Here is a 17,077-nt window from a genome sequence, read left to right on the forward strand (position 1 = left end):
GGAAAATGCTTTGAGTCATAAACGGTCTCTCTCCGTCTCTCACAACGCGCATACACACACACACACACACAGAGACTATGATCATTGTATGTACAATTTCACCTTTTGGGAAACATATACATCAAGTAGAATACATGCACGGATCACCCATATGTTTATTGCTCCTTCGCATTTTCTTTATTTGTCGGATACCATGTACAATGTTTAACATTAAAATTACCATTTGATGTTTTGCATCATATTTCACAAAACCTCATTTTCATCTATGCACATAGACAGAGCGTATTTTGAATAATTATTAGTGCACATTGTGTTTCATCATAAGGAATGCTTTATAGGCCAAAGCTTACCAGTGAAGAGAAATGCAGTATACAGGGTGCGGTATGGCTTTTTTCTGCATGGCGGAAGACTGCGTGTCGAGTTAATCGGGAGTAGCCCTGTCGGTCTGAGTAATTCCCATCACACCACGGGGGCTCTGAGAGAACAGCTGTGTGCGTGCCTACCCCGAACCTGAGCCACAAACCGGCACATGCCCACCAACATATAACCCACACAGAAAGGACAGGCTTTCGACAGCATCTCACTAATTAAAGGAGATCTTAATTAAGTACATTGCATCGCAAGGGCTTGAATGGAACAGCTGTGTGCATGACTGCCTTGAGCAAACGCTTTCCTTCATACAGATGATTACAGCTACCCAACAGGGAGACAGAGGTTAGATAGGACATCACGAATTAGATGCTATTCTTAAAAGCTAGATAGATGGTGGCTAGCACTGCATGTCAACCAGGAGTTGTAGTCCACAGTAATGTCCAATCATTTGGACTTCTGGGATTAATATACATTTTCCATTTTTTAGGCAGTATTGTTTCTGCATTGTCAGACACAACTGAACAGAGAGATTTAAACTACATAAATGTAAAACTGTTTAAATATTGTATGGGTGATGTCTGAAAAGAACAGAAGAGGGGTGGATGTTGAGCCCAAGAGATATCTTAACACAAACAGACTAGGTTAACCACAATACAGCTCAGGTCTTAGGTGGAAATAACCAGGCTACATCTTAGTCGGCTAGAAATCTTTCACTTTTAAGCCAAATGTAGCTTGGCTTTCACCTGAACACCAAGACGCAGTTTCACCAACTTGGCAGCACAGAAATGTTCAATGGATATTGTGGGGTTAGTGCCCATATATGTGGGCATTGGGGAGTCAGTGTATGTTGAGAGTTGTAGGTAGAATAATGGAGTCATTATACTGTACCCTGGTGTAAAATCCAGCTACGACCAGCTTGAAATACCAGCTACCAGCTTGAGCTGGTCAAACCATATTGAGTATGGAGCTGGTCTAACTGGTCAACCAGCCGCTAGCTGTTTCAAAACTGAGTTTGAGCAGTTTTTTTCAGCAGGGTACACATCTCCTGGGGAGATAGGATGGTCAGTGCAATGCAAAAAACAAAAAATAGGTACTTATATTTAGACTAAATCACTATTTTTATTACTTTTTGCGAAATAAGACAAAACTATTGCCAATGAGGGGAGTGTTTTGACGCATTCCAAAATTAGCCAATGGGATTGTCAAGCAAACAATAGCTTAAAACTAGCTAATCATTTCTAATTGAGAGGACTAAAACTCTTGATAAGATAGACTTTTTTGCAGTGTGTATAGACAGCAGTTGTGTAGAAGGCTGAGTGTTCAGTGGATGTAGCATTTCTCCAGGAGTCTTGGCGTAAAGAGGGATGCGAATGTTGGGTACTGGTATGTGTGTGTAGATGGTGGGTACAGCAGAGGTTAGGTGCTTAGTGGATGTAAATGTTGTGTGCTTGTGTCTGTAGATGGTGGGTACACTAGAGTTTAGGTGCTTAGTGGATGTAAACGCCTGGGCTGTTCAGGAATTCACAGATCTTCTTGGTCATGTCGTCCAGCTCGTTGGTGTTGGTGTACTTGAGCAGGTTGTAGCCACGGACAAAGTAATGGCGGAGGTAGCGCTGACTCACACACTTGTGCAGCTTCTTGGCCAGACGCAGAACACTCTCTCTCAGGTTCTTCCAGTCCTTCGTGCTGGGGTACTTCTCACAGGTCCAGAACAGGAGGGTCTGTGGGAGGAGAGAGAGGGCCAGAGGCTAAAAGGACAGTTCTCTTGTGTCTTGTGACTTAAGTTGCAGTACATTCAATGGGTCTACAAATAATAATGGTTAACTAGCTCATTTAATGAGTGATTTAGGAATGCACAGGATAGTAATGGTAATGATGAGACCAGTGTTAACAATGTTTTCTTTTCCTTTCTAAATGTGTTTGTTTTCTTGTGCTTTCATTCACGCCCAGTGCAAGGATCAATGCAGCTAAAGAATGTGAAGAATGCGAGGAATCCTGGAGAACTGGTGGGACAAAGCCACTTCTGTCCTGCCACTGGAGGTCACCATTCTGGGTCAGCCAATCACAAAGCAGGGGTTTCTACCTGTGATGTCTCATCTTGGCTCGAAACCAGCAGAACCCGTTTCCTCAGGGGTGTCACCTTTGATTTTGGACCCCATGGACAGATCTCACATTGGGCCCCACCACCCCAGGGCAACCCATCCGTGCACAAATACAGCACAGCCTCTGGAAGCATCCTAAATCCCCCCACCAATATGGCACCCCTACCTTTCCTGATTGGGCTAATCGGAAGCCTATGATGACGTTAGGTGAGCTCTACCTGCAGGTGGTAAGCAGTAATGGCAGGCTTGGGCACTGGACACCACTCCTCCTCTTTCAGCTGACGAATCACGCGGTAGCACTTCCTGCGGCACCCTCCGTCTTCGTCGATGCTTCCCAGCAGCACCTGCTCCGCCCTCGTGAAGGACAACAGCCAGTGGTAGTTGGAAGTGGCCATCAGGTTGAATCCAAACGACTGCGTGGAGATAACTGATAATAACTGTGAGGAGATAACTGATAACTCCACTTCGCATCGTGCCTAACCACCCCACTAGCTGTGCCAATATCCATGATATACCATGGGTTCTCATAACGCTTAAATAACTGCATGGAGATAACTGATAATAACTGCGTAGAGATAATGAATAATAACTGCGTGGAGATAACGGATAAAAACTGAGTGGAGATAACTGATAATAACTGTGGAGTAATTTCACATATGAAACTGGCATGTTCTGTATCAGGGGAAGAGCTGACCTCATATTACTGGACAGTCACTGGACAGCTGGCGACTTAACTTGTTGTAATGTCTATAGAACATCACTCAGGTTGATATGTCTGGAAAATGGTAGCTGTTATGGATACAGCTTGGAACAATGGCGGCACCTGATTGATTAGAGAATATTTTATTCAAATGAGCCAACCCAAAACTCCAACCCCAAAATTGTGTAGAAGGTGGAGCCAGGCAGAAACAGTCAGTGTTTATTTATTGACATTACGGCCCACCTTGATGCAGCGAGCCCTCTCTGCAGAGGGCCACCGTTTCAGCAGCCTGGGCCAGCGAGCCTTTCTGGGCCAGCAGTTCATCATCTCCACCGTGGGGACCAGCTCAACCTCGATCTGCCCCTCAGAGGTCTCCACGGCAACTCGGACTACAGACCCCCCTGTCTCCTGTATGCTTACTTTACCTGGAAAAAAAAAAAAATCCTCTATACAAATAAAATACAGAATATTATATTGCTTTTTAATTCTAAATATCTTCACATTAAGCGCTCACAGTGCTATAAAGCATAAGGAATATTCATGCACAAAACCCAAAAAAACTCAAACAACTTCCAACAAAACGAATAGCATTTTTATGAAATAAATATGGACAATATATTTAATCACAAGAACACAAATAAATGAAGTCTGTCAGAACTGAGTAAGGCAAACATTTATCTCAGAAATGAAGAAATTTCCCATTTCAGCACAGTGAAACAGTGCCCCCCATGTCACCAAAGCTGAATCATGGGAAATTGGTCACCTGACCTTCTCAGAACCCGCTCTTTGTTATTCTTAAGTTCTTGTCTGCCCTGGTCAGTTTTCCAGCTGTTTTGTATTCACAGTGGAATATGTACTTGGCATAACTTCATATGTGGCCCTGTCTTCACCCAAATGTGTTTATGTGGATGTCTGTAACTCCATACAAGGTTGATATATGATCATACGCTAAATAGCTTGCATGTAGACATTTTACATTTTCCCATTATAGGTACTGTATATTAATATGCTTCCAGGTCACTGTTGAGGGAGAATACCTGGCTTGGTTTGTTCAGGAACACTTTTCAGGACTGAATCCAAGGTGAGCCACAGTGCATCCCTGAGAAAAGTATACTTATTTCCATAATAAAATATGCAGTTAAATAAACAGCTAATTTTTTATATATGAGCTAGGCCGTGTGTATTAACCTGGACATGGATACTGGCCAAGCAAATAAATAATAATGTAATGTTACACAATTGCGTGTGTGCTGCCGGATTAGGCATGTTACGTAACGGTAAAGCCGAGAGGTATGGACGTTTAATTGACATCAACATCTGCTGGACCCATGTGTTAGCAAAACAGGCATTAGCCTCTCCCTGACCCACATGCATGGCAAATGTATGGATTGCGTGTAGCGCTAAGCGGGCTAACAATGCTCATTAAAGCTGTTCAGAAGAGCGTGCACACACACACATGCACACATACACATACACACACACACACACACACACACACACACACGGCAGGTCAGTGCTGCGGTGAGAGGTACTTTCAGAGCCCATAAAGGGGGAAATAAACGACACAGGCTGCAGTTTGCTGGACTGAGCATGCCCAGTGAACCTGTACATACCAGTAAAGACAGGGCTGGATACGCTTTTCTGACTCAGACATTTATTCAGTGGGGTCCCTTTCCATTATGCTGCTATAGGACTACATGGCATTCACGCTCCATTTCCCCCTCGCACAGACTAATGGGCTGGGACTCATTAAGCCAGCATACAAGTGGAATTAATCTCCGATGGCCCTCTTCACCTACAGCGTTTGCTTTCTGAGTGCTCAATCTGCCTTTTAAATCACATGCTGTTCAGCTAACAGGGAACACCCGGGCCAGACTGCGTGGACTTCCAAACCAAATAAATTAACATTCATCACTGTGCACTGCATTACATTTAACATATGCCAGAGTGACTTACAACAGCACTCATTTTACATAGCATCCATGTACACAGTTGGATATATACTGAAACAATTCAGGTTAAGTAGTTAACTCAAGTTTAGCTCAAGGGTACATGGACATGTCATGGACCTACCTGGGTCTCGAACCTGCAACCTTAAGGTTACAAGCCCGGTTCCTCACACATTATAGTACAATTCCAAACATCTTCCTACAGAATTCCACACTCAGAAATGTGGTGCCTGTGAAAGACTGGTGAACTAGCTGCACTGAGATTGCCACAGAAACTTGTATTGTGTGACTAGCATACTTTATATTTGGATTCTCCTCTATTGCAATTTGAAGATTTAAATCTCACAATTTAAAGTTTTTACTTGTAATGAATTAAAATATTACTTTTTTCTCACAAGTAGAAAGCAATATGTTTTAGGTCACTGTGTGTTTGACAAGTGAAATAGTTTTTACCCCAAATATTGAAATGATTCATTTGAATTTATTATTAAATCTTGATAACTGCACACGAAGTACGATGGCTAAATTAGCTGGATAGCTACTCACAAAGCAGGATGCCTAAGTTAGCTGGATAACTGAACACAAAGCAGGATGGCTGGATAACGTAAGGGGTAAAGGGCTGCTATGTAACTCACTGGCTGAACCGCAGGCTTTGATGGCTGCCTTCAGCTGTTCTTTGAAGATGTTGACCACCTTGGCAGGCACGATATCGCCCTCCATGGCCACGCTGGCATCGTGCCACTCCTGGGCCGGATTGTGGAAGCTCTCCAGCTCCAGCCACTGGTGCAGTTTTTCGGGCTCGCGGACCGGGGACAGCAGCCGCGCCCCGCTCAGGGTGTAGTAGCGCCACTGGCGCGTCCGACGCTGCTTAAAACCCGTCAAGCCACGGACCGGCACGGAGATTAGCATGAAGGTCGGCGTGAGGACCTGGTAGAGACGTTCAATCAAATTTTATTCAGTTTTTGCATTGGAAACTGGGGTACACAGTAAAATATTCAGTGTTAAATCAACTCTTAGTACAACCCGGTTCCATAATCTGTTTGAGTTGAATTTACACTTTTTACTGTGTCAGGGCCACTGTTACTCTCATTCAGACTGGCTTACAATTCATACCGAAGTCCACACACATTATAGCATATCATATTTATGCATTTATGCCATAGCTGTTTTTTATTCCTAGCTAGCTAGGGATCTGTCTAGCTAGCTAGATGTAGTCTATATCGTGGTTCAATGTATATAAATAATCGAGATATTACATATGAAGCACTACATATTCACAAAAGCGTCGCTAACTTGCCGATGCAGACACACGGCAGTAAACAAATATGATTGACGTCATTACAGAGACGGAACCGGAAACATGACCCCGGAGGGGATAAGTTTTGGAAGGGGGATAGAATTAGTTGTGACACGTGACACAACCAACAAATATCTGGTCAAAAGACTAGCTGCTTAACTAATACCTGCTTGGACTCAAGCTCACCTGGATAGCTGGGTTGATTGCACTTTTCCCTCGCAGTAGGGTTGCCAGCTTGGCCACTAATGCAGGTTGATCCTGAAGATGGAACAACAGATAATTGTAAATAGTTTTAAATATAAATAGATTAGTATCATTTTAGAACAGGCGTAATTATGTCATCAATGTGGTCTAGCAAATACAAGGAAGAGACATTTTGAGAAGTAATATTTGAGAAGAAACATAATCTTAGTCTCATACTTTGATGTTGTCGCTATGTATGCCTGAATTGGTGATGGGCTGAAAGCGGCCATCTTTGGTGCTGATCTCTGTGGTCAGGTCTTTAATGATCTTCTGCACCTCCTCCACCGTCTTCAACACCTGTCGATGTCGGAGGTCCACCTGTGCACAGTATACTATGGGGTTAGCATGACGTGACATTACATGGACATGACATAATGATGAGAACAGGCCATTCAGTCCCAACATTGCTCACCATTTTCCGACCACTAATGTGTACCCAGTGCTTAGTTTAACTAAGCTCACTGCAAAACAGGTCAGTGTCTACCATACTCTGGCCAGACAGGTCAAAATGATAAATAAGTTATAATCCACAAAGAGGTGGTCTGCCATTGAAAATTTCCGATAGCACAGCAGCTGCATGACATTATTCCATTCATTACACGGCCAATTACCTTATGAAAGAAATCGATAAATAATTTGACACAAAATATTGATTTCAAATTATTTGTATTTGTCCAAGTGAATTGAAATGAATGTGAAACACATTTTCCATTGTGTTCCTGTAGATAATATAGGCTTGTGAGAGAGTATTGGGATTAATGGAATAAGATATGAGGAGAGTTAATGGTGGATTAATGTCAAATTTGAAAACTAATCTCACTTCCGTCTCCGGAGTGATATGAAAAGCACTCCAAGTTGAAGTGGTTTGTTACACATAGGAGCAGTCATTATTCAGAAATATTAGACTGAAGTTACCAATCAAAATCGACCATTCAACAAAGCTGTGTAATGATATATTATGATGGATTTCTCCAGCAATCACAAGACCGTTCACAGCAAGTCAGCAATACCATTATCAAATCACAGTGTTCCAGCATCATCGTGGTGGTAGATAAACAGTAAGGAAGATAGTCAGGAGATGAGACTAGTGATAGAAGTGTGCATTAAAATGGAAAATAAGAAATAGTAATTTGCTGTGCACAAAAAAAACAGGCTTGGTAGGCCTAATGTATATTGCAAGGCATTGACACTGCCAGACCAACATATATTCAATATTCCCCCTAGTTCATCTATGTGCCCCCTAGCTTGCACCTTGAACATCACATCAGTTATTATTGTTTCACACTAACTAACAAGGACTAATTCAGTTTAGAATAATTCAGGTCTACACAGACTTCAATCTTGGTCTGTGTATCTTTTGAGTTGTTCTCCTCGTGTTCGTGTGGGTTTCCTTTCTCCTGATTGGAGAGTCTAAATTGCCTGTGGGTATGAGTGTGTGAGCGAATGGTGTGTGTGCCCTGCGATGGACTGGCGACCTGTCCAGGGTGTATTCCTGCCTTTCGCGCAATGTATGCTGGGATAGGCTCCAGCCCCCCTGGGTTAAGATAATGGATGGATGGATGGATACATTTTTTGTTCATCATCCAGAAAAAAAACGAAAAAAAAACACAGGACTCCTGCCTCATATTTACCTGGCACCCTGAGAACCCTTGTGTATGCAGGACCCCATGAAATACAAATAGGTGTTTAGCAGAAAGACTAAAGAGTAAATATCTTTGAGTCCATGAAAGTAATAAACCATCACTGTGACAAGAAGAAAGAGCCATCCTGCTAATATCATTGTTCAAATTCTTCTAAACAAACATGCATGATTGATTATTGAGAATCCTTTACCTGGTTTTGTAGATAGTTGTCCAGGTCCTCATCAGTGAAATCTGCCATTTCACAGTCTTCTCCCTAAGCCCACTTGACTTTGAAATGACTTTGTGTCTTTTGACTTTTTCTGCTTCTTTCTCTGATAAAAGTCTTTGTATGTGCTGCCCTATTTTTATTTGTGTTTTATTTTGGCGGCAGTAACCCTCCTTTGCGGACTGTGTGCCTGTCCGCTCTGCTGCGATACATGTGACACAGATTAACAGGAACCCAGGGAACTGTCCCACACACAGCCATTGATTTCACACTATCGATTTTGGATGCTTAAAAAGGCCAGTTGTCCTTCAGCCTTATGGATGTAAATGGCAAATACACTTTAAAATCCCTGGACGTGTGCTTATACACATATTAATTTCTACATATGCAACTAAATGTAGATGGGACACAAATTTCATTTCATCAGCCCTGATTTTAAAAGTCACCATTACATAAAGTATTATTTTCTTCATACACCAAATGAGTGTATTCACTCACCGAACACTTTATGAGGAACATTTTCACTTTATTACACCTACTTATTAATGTGATTATCTATTCAGCCAATTGTGTGGCAGCAGTGCAATGCATACAGTCATGTAGATATGGGTCAGAAGCTTCAGTTAATGTTCAGTTGATTAATCAACCATCAGAATGACAGTAACACAAATAACCACTCAGTACAACAGTGGTACGCAGGAGAGCATCTCTGAACACACAATGCATCATAACTTTAAGTGGATAGGCTACAGCAGTAGAAGTAAAAAGGGCTCACTATGTTGCAGGATCAACAAAACATGAAAACAACACGTGTTAAAATGGAGAGGAAGTGCCTTTTGGACACTGACCTCATTTTGTCTCACGCTGTCCGTCACATTTAGCCAGCCTATCCAGGGAGCCATTTTAAAGTGATAGGGTGGCATCTGCTCCATCCATCACTGCTTTAAACACCCCAAGGCGTTTATACACAGAAGCACTTTGTTGTGTTGAGGCAAACTGGACGTAGGTTCTTACTGAAGATAAAGCAGCTTTGATGGCTTAACCCGTTAACCCTTATATTATGATATAAGATTTTATGACCGCCTTTATATTTTATCGTGAAATTTATCCCAAACAATTTAAATAAACGCAAGATTCTTGCAATAGAAGTGTCTCCTTCATATTGTCTCCAAAATAACTCGCCTTTTATCCATAAATATGAAACATCTGCAAGAAACATCTCATTTTAAGTCTAAGGTACAGTCAATGAAAGTTTGCCACCTGTATGGTAAAGTGCCATCAGAATCATCCACAGAGAAATCTGTGATAAAAATAAAAATGGTTGCATATTTTCTTACATTTTATACAGTTATACAGCAATGGTATGGGAACTAGTTGTAAATATTATTGTTCAGGACTAGAAATTTGTCCCGGCAGCCCTAGATGTTATGGTTTCAAAGCGAAGGCTAGGTATTGCTGCCAGCAAAATTGGTATTGATCGGGATGCTCATAACATTTGATATTGATAAGATTGCCTGTCACCACCATCACTGTAACTATTATGGTCATGAATGAATTCAGATAGTGCATAAACCCCAAATGAGAGAATAGCAGTGACATAGAAGTGGTATGTATATTCAAATAGTTAAACATAGTTGCAATAACTGATTTACTTGGTTGATGTTGCTGCTGTTGTTGTTGAATGCTTCTTTTGCATTAATGATACAAGCATTGGAAATCGATGCAGTCTATTTATAAGATAATGATTCCTCAAGCTTACTGGTCAGTGTGCTCGCAACAGTCTCCATATGAATGCATATTTGCCCAAGTGTAAAGCAAGCTTACGATAGTTTTCTTTATATCGGAGATTGTCATTTTTTTCTAATGCAACGTTATCGAACCATTACAATGTGTATCAGTGTAAAGGGCTATAACTAGGAATTCTGGGCACCCTGAAATAATAACAACCCCCCTAAAGTTACATTAAGGGGGTTGTTTGGGGAGTGTGTGTGTGTGTCTGTTTTCCCACAGTCCCTGTTTTGCAAATTATGAGAGTACAGGTAGCACACTACCACACTACCTTCTACTTATGCATGTTGCCTATGCAAAAGCAAATTTGAACATCAATGATTTGATTACTTTTATTACTGTAGCCATGTCCATATCTAGCTAGTATTTCTCAGACAGTAAAGTTAAAGCGCAAATAATATTAATGCAGGCTGCCAGATACCACAATAAACTGGAGCTCAGTATCAGGTTCAGACACTGAGCACTGACCCTATGACATTTCCCGCCATTTTGCCTCAAACCTTTTCAGCACATTTCTCAGCCATATTGTACTTTATTTATTTTCCTTACTAATCACAATTCATTGGTAGAAAACAGTCTTCAGTTGTACATTCTGCTTTCTATCTCCCTTGCTACATATTGTATATGAATTGGACATCTTATGCAATCGTCGAGAGCTGGATTTGTACTACTATAACAACTGAGGTTAATTAATGTGTTCAAAAGAGCCACAGCAATGTCTGTTATTCAGACACTAGATTGAGAATAGATGTAATGGGATTCTCAGACTATTCTCTCTCTGATTAGACTAATTATATCTCACCTTTTATGCTTAGCATGTTTGACGTCTCTTTTTGACATCGGTCTCTTTTTGACATCGGTCTAGACCAGGCGTGGGCGAGGAGGGCCATATCTGTCTCTGGATTTCATGCCTAATTATTTAATTAGCCACATTTCTTGATAAATTCACAAATGACAGCTGGTGACCATCACTATGAAACATGTTATTATGGTCTAATTGATGGTCAGACCAGCTAATTAGTCTGTAATTGGTGCGAATGAAAACCTGCATAGACAACAGCCCTGCAGGAATAGAACTGCTCACCCCTGTTCTAGACGTTCCCCCATCAGCGACCCCCCACCCCATTTTCACATTTGTTGGAAATACAGTTGACAGATCTGCCTGATGGCGAAGTGGCAGAATATTTGGTTGCAGAACCGGTTGTGTGAGCCCTATGGGCTTATTCTGTCAAATACTGTCGAGAGAGATCGAGAGAGAGAGAGAGAGAGAGAGAGAGAGAGAGAGAGAGAGAGAGAGAGAGAGAGAGAGAGAGAGAGAGAGAGAGAGAGAGAGAGAGAGAGAGAGAGAGAGAGAGAGAGAGAGAGAGAGAGAGAGAGAGAGAGAGAGAGAGAGAGACAAGAGAAGAATGCCCCCTAGTGGAAGACTTCTTGGACACTACATAAACAAACAAAAAAGTCTAAGCAAGTATTTTATTCTTATATTTAGACTTAGTTATTTAAATGTGTTCTATTACTTTTTATTTAGTAAGACAAAATATTGGCAATGAGGTGAGACAGTTTCATTTCAAGATTCACCAATGGAATAAGCAAACTTAAAAAAAGCTAATATTTCTACTTAAGAGAAAAAAAAGATTTTTCCCTTAGTGCAACACCTTGGGTTACTCGTGCTCAGGTTGAAACACATTTACTGTCGGTTGAAATACCGCATCTGCACTTACATGACAGGCAGTTATCTGTCACTTACACCCAGAGTGACTTTTGTGTTTCTTACATACCATCCATTTTATATAGCTGAATGCATACTGAAGCAGTTTAAGTACCCAGTTCCCTACCCATTTTACTACACGGCTGCCCAAAATCCAGATCTCACACTGTGAGCACTTCCACCCAGACCCATGCTGGATATAGCCATGCAAAGTGGCCTGTCCAGCGTCTGAGCTGGCTGTGTGTAAACTGTGTGTGCAGGTGTGTGATGTGGTGAATGGAGGAGCATGTTGTGTGAGACACAGCTGTGGTCTTCAGCCAGGCTGCTGGATGTGTGTGGGAGTGACAGAAGTCATATCAAATATCCTACAGTGTGGGAGAGGAAACCACCTGCAAATACCTTTCAAATATCTTCTCATGGCCTTTAACAGACTGTATGTGTGTGTGTGTGCGTAAGTGTGTGTGTGAGAGAGAGAGTGTGTGTGTGTGTGTGTGTGTGTGTGAGCTCAAGAGTGTGTGTGTGTGTGTCTAAGTGTATGTGAGAGAGAGTTTACATGTGCGAGTGTGAGAGAGAGAGAGAGAGAGTGTGTGTGCGTGTGTGAGTTTGAGTGAGTGTGTCTGTGTGAGTGTGTCTGTGTGCGTGAGTCTGTGTGAGTGTGTGAGAGCGAGATACTGGAAAAAAAAAAAAAAAAAAAAAAAAAGAAATCCATAAAGAGAATCTAGCTCCCAAGGGTACACACTGAACTGAGAGATAAAACAGCTCTGTTAACCTGCACTAAGAGGCAGTCCCACATGAGCCTGGAGAAGAGGGGGGGGGGAGGGGGGGGGGGGGGGTGTACGGAAAGAATTCTCTGATCGCCCGATCCCCTGTCTCACACACAAACAAACATCCAGCAGTCCTCAGCACTACACTACAGAGCAGGCAGATGATGTTTTCCCACAGGCCCCTGCTGTTTTCCCACAATCCTCAGTTGTTCCTCGCAGGCCCTGCTCTCCCCACCTGGCACGGAGGCCCTGGGAGCACAGGGTCCTGACGGATCGGGAATCCAGAGGTGGGAATTCCACAACGCCTCCGCATCGCATCATCCCTGTTTGTTCAGTTGGACCAATGGCCTCTTCCTCTTCCTCTTCCTCCTCCTCCCACGGCCATTCACTTTTCTCTCAATTATGCTGGCAGAGAAGAACTTTGCCATTCACGCTCAATCTGGCCCCGACAGACAGACCCAAATTAAACTGTCACTCTCAACCCAAACCAAATACAGACATTTGCGTACTTCTGTATCTCAGATGTAGTGCTTTACATAATCCTCAGATCACACCCTGATACCTCCCCCTGACCAATGGGATGACCAGGCCAGGGCTGGGGAGGGCTGCAGGCCTTCAGTGCTGACCCAGATGGGTTTGTGTGCCCTGCTGGGAGCCGTGTACGTGTCCGCAAGCTGTGCCTCTCTTCACGGGTGTCTCCCGCACATGCCCGGTAACAGCGCTATCAACACAAACCCAACAAGACCTGCAATCCTATTCTCTCTACACAAACGCTCTTACATTATCCTGACAGATTCTCCCCTGAGTTGTCTATAGTATACACAGAGCGGGGATCAAGTCTCAGGACACTACCTCCAAAAACGGATTTGTTTTTGCACTTTTTATCCAAGAATATTTTACAAATAATTTAAGTTAAAAAGTGCGTAGGTATTTATAATGTCAGAGCATTAGCAGTAGCAACATTAATGGGTCTAATGCCATATTCATTCAATAAATACTGTAGATGCTTTTAGTTGATGATAGCCAAAATGTTTGCATATTGAGCTTTAGGAAAACATTTGTTAATATTTGAATGGAATAAAGGTTGTGACATCGAATAGAAAAAGGTCTCATGGTAGAAGGACCTTCCCATTTCATACAAGCTTTTTTCGTGAAATTGTAAAATTTCCGTTTGTAACTGTTCTTAATAGCGTATTCTTTAATAAGCAGTGTAATTGCAGTATCCTAGAAAAAGAATTAAACCAACCAGGACACGGTAGCGTCCTCAGACCCCGAAAATACTTTTATCCTTTAATATTCTTCATACCACCCTCAGCACTTTTTATGCTCACTAGTCTCACAGGAGCATTTTAATGCTCATATATATCAGTTAAATGTTCTCTCTCTTCTGCCAGAGCATTCTACAGGACACACTGTGAATTATCTTCTATTCCACACATTCCCCCTCATCTGAGATGAGATTTTAAAGGTGTTCATGATAGTATATTCTCTCTCACACAGGCTTTCTGAAGTACACATATAGCATATTTATCACCCCAAATGCTGTTAAACCAGTAAAATATAGGCACTCTGATTCAATGTAAAAACCTGCTGAATCGATTAGAAGGTTATTGTTTGTATTGCAACAATACAACACTTAATTTAGCCAAAGTCTAAAAAAAAAAAAAAAAAAAACTATTACAAGCTACAAAAGTAGCTTCATGTCAGACATAAAAATTGATTGTTAAAATAGATATTTTATAAACAATATGGTTTGTTTTGGATGGGGGTGGGGGTGAGGTTCTGTGTCAGTCCCTGCCGTGTAACTTGCGGGACTTTGTCACCATCTAGAGGAATCTGTAGCTACTGGCTCAGAGCAGGCTGTTCCCCAGCTGTCACACAGTGCGCCAGAGCCAGGATATATAACAGCCTTTTCTCTGCCTTTTATTAAAGATCTCCAGCATACGCACAACCAGTTTAGTAAGGTGCTGGGCTGAAAAGCGCATAAATGAAAATGAAAAGCCAGCGCGCTTACAATTGCGATACAGCATTAACTGAAAGATAATATTCCGGGTAAGTAATGTGCACAGTACCAGATAAGGCTCCAGTCCCAAACTGCCACCACCTCTTCTGAGGTGGGTACATGTTTACACTGGACAGCCCTGCCCTGGACAGCCCTGCCACACAGATAGGCACTGGCACAGGGGATCTGACAAATGTGTTCACGCAGCCCGGCCCATAGACCCACAACAGTAAAGGCACTAACCTATCTAAGCCGATTAAGGGCATTTTGGAAAATGGGAAGAAAATGTGGAAAACTGTGAAAAAAAAGGTGGCCAAATGGGTCAGGGTTGCTGTGTGACAAAAAGTATTGACAAAAATAAAAAGACAAGAGGCACTGACTCCTGGGGAAACACACAGGATGAAAGACAAAGTTCACCAAGAGAGGGCGCCAGAGAAACACAACACAGAACCATGAATATATCTGTATGGTCACCAACAGCCTGAAGCAGTTGTCGAGGACCCGGCCCTAGGCCCTCCTGATGAGAGATTGACAGAAGATGGGTTAGGCAGGAATGCATTGTTAACCCCTCGCACACGCCAATGGGGTAGGAGTAAAAGCTCCCGTAAGAGGAGAAGTATATGGTACAAGATAAATGTACAACCGTATATGGATACTGAGGAGTCTGAAGTCAGAGGACTTAGATTCAGGGTTTTAGAGAGCAAGGCTAAAGGCCTGACTGAGGCCATGCGTAGAATGTGTTCTAGCATGACCATGGAAGATGCTGAACACGCAGAACGGAAAATTGGAGACCCAGGGAGTTTTGCATTCAAGGAGACGATAGATGTGATAACATACTTGGTTGACACGTGTGGGCTGGCTCCTAAAGGGGAGGAGCACGAGGCCTGGTTAAAAAAACAGGATGAGAAAGACAATGAAGATAATTGGGAAATCAAAGAGCAGGAGGAGATTGAAAAATGTAAAAGAAATAAGGAAAATGGCAAGGACGTCAATACCGAAAGAAAATTAAGAGGCTTCAAGGGCCTTCCTGAGGATAACACAAATAATTTATCGAATAGATTTAAAGGACTGACTATAGAGGAGTTAAATGATGAATTACACTCAGCTATTAGCTGGATGTCCTTTGTAGATCCCTTAAGGCGCCACAAAAAGGGGCACCTGAAGAGGGTGTTGAGATGGTGGCAGGCTTTAACGTCTGGCTTGCATGAGATCAAAGTTTGGAGGAAGTCAAGGAGAGATTATGAAACTGAAACACCAGTGATGAATAGGTTCATTAAAAATTACATAAGGGCTAGTGTTTTTCCACTCGTATATTAAGATGGTGGAAATTCCCAAACCAGAGGGGCCCATGAAATAAAATATTGGGGACATTTCTTTTGAGGTATGAGAAAATGACAATTGGAAAAACAGAAATAATTAATATGATCATTAAAAAACAGGTTATATAAGAGATAAATGTCTTCCCGCTTGACATATTGGGGACATTTCTTATCAAAAAAGGTGCACTTTTGTATGCAAAAAAGATATATAAGGAATAAGCTTTTAGAATAAGCTTTTAGACCTGCGCTTATTTGGCCCAGATCTGTGACCCCAACAGAGCTGATGAAAAGCGGATGGCGTGCCAAACGCAATCCTTTCCCATGGCCTTGAGCTCTTCTGTCACTGGGAACCGGACATATAACACCACGGATTTAACTGTCTACAGTGCTACAGAGAAACTGATAACATCACTGTCCTGTAAGATGGTGGTCTACTACAGCCTAGTCAGCCGAGATATTCACTGCTAGGCAACCTGCCACTCTTATCCTGGTCAACAACATGGTACTGTCACAGATGGCCGGTGAGGTTCAAATACAGTCTCAGCAACCAAATTCCCTGCCTTGTAGTCCATTCTAATGTATGACTTGGGGATGCAACCCTAGAGTGATTATAAAGGGAATTAATACTGTCAGCTTAATCATGGCACAATTATACATTTATACTGCACACCTTTCTGCGACTGGGTTGTGTTCAAATTTGGATGAACTTACAATGTTTTATGTGCTTGGATATGCTGTACAGGGTGCAGTTTGTCAAAGATACATGAGGTATTGGGTCAGAATAAATGTATAAACCTTAGAAGCTGTAGTAATAATAGTTTGCTTGTCCCATCCGGATATTTGCCCTTATTTGTCCTTCATACTAAAACGAGGAAGGTCCCAATCCAGTCAGCCAAATTAATTCAGTCAAAAGATTGTTACTAAATTCTGACCCTCCAAAATATGATTGTACGTGCAGACTAAAGAATGGTGGGTTTCATTTAATTAA

At 42.1% G+C, this 17,077-nt stretch overlaps 1 protein-coding gene across 1 annotated transcript; it reads right to left on the reverse strand.

The window, feature by feature from the left end:
• Positions 1 to 191: 191 nt before the first annotated feature.
• mab21l3 (mab-21-like 3) lies at positions 192 to 8,544 on the reverse strand. Its single transcript, XM_061227126.1, has 7 exons — positions 8,497 to 8,544; positions 6,841 to 6,981; positions 6,607 to 6,678; positions 5,759 to 6,050; positions 3,418 to 3,599; positions 2,693 to 2,887; positions 192 to 2,093 (listed from the first exon to the last, which is right to left on the reverse strand). Exons 1-7 carry the CDS (start codon positions 8,542 to 8,544, stop codon positions 1,860 to 1,862), a joined length of 1,164 nt encoding a protein of 387 aa, XP_061083110.1. The 3' UTR covers positions 192 to 1,859.
• Between the last annotated feature and the right edge of the window lie 8,533 nt (positions 8,545 to 17,077).

The sequence above is a fragment of the Conger conger genome, chromosome 17, assembly GCF_963514075.1.
Source record: "Conger conger chromosome 17, fConCon1.1, whole genome shotgun sequence".
Classification (NCBI taxonomy): domain Eukaryota; kingdom Metazoa; phylum Chordata; class Actinopteri; order Anguilliformes; family Congridae; genus Conger; species Conger conger.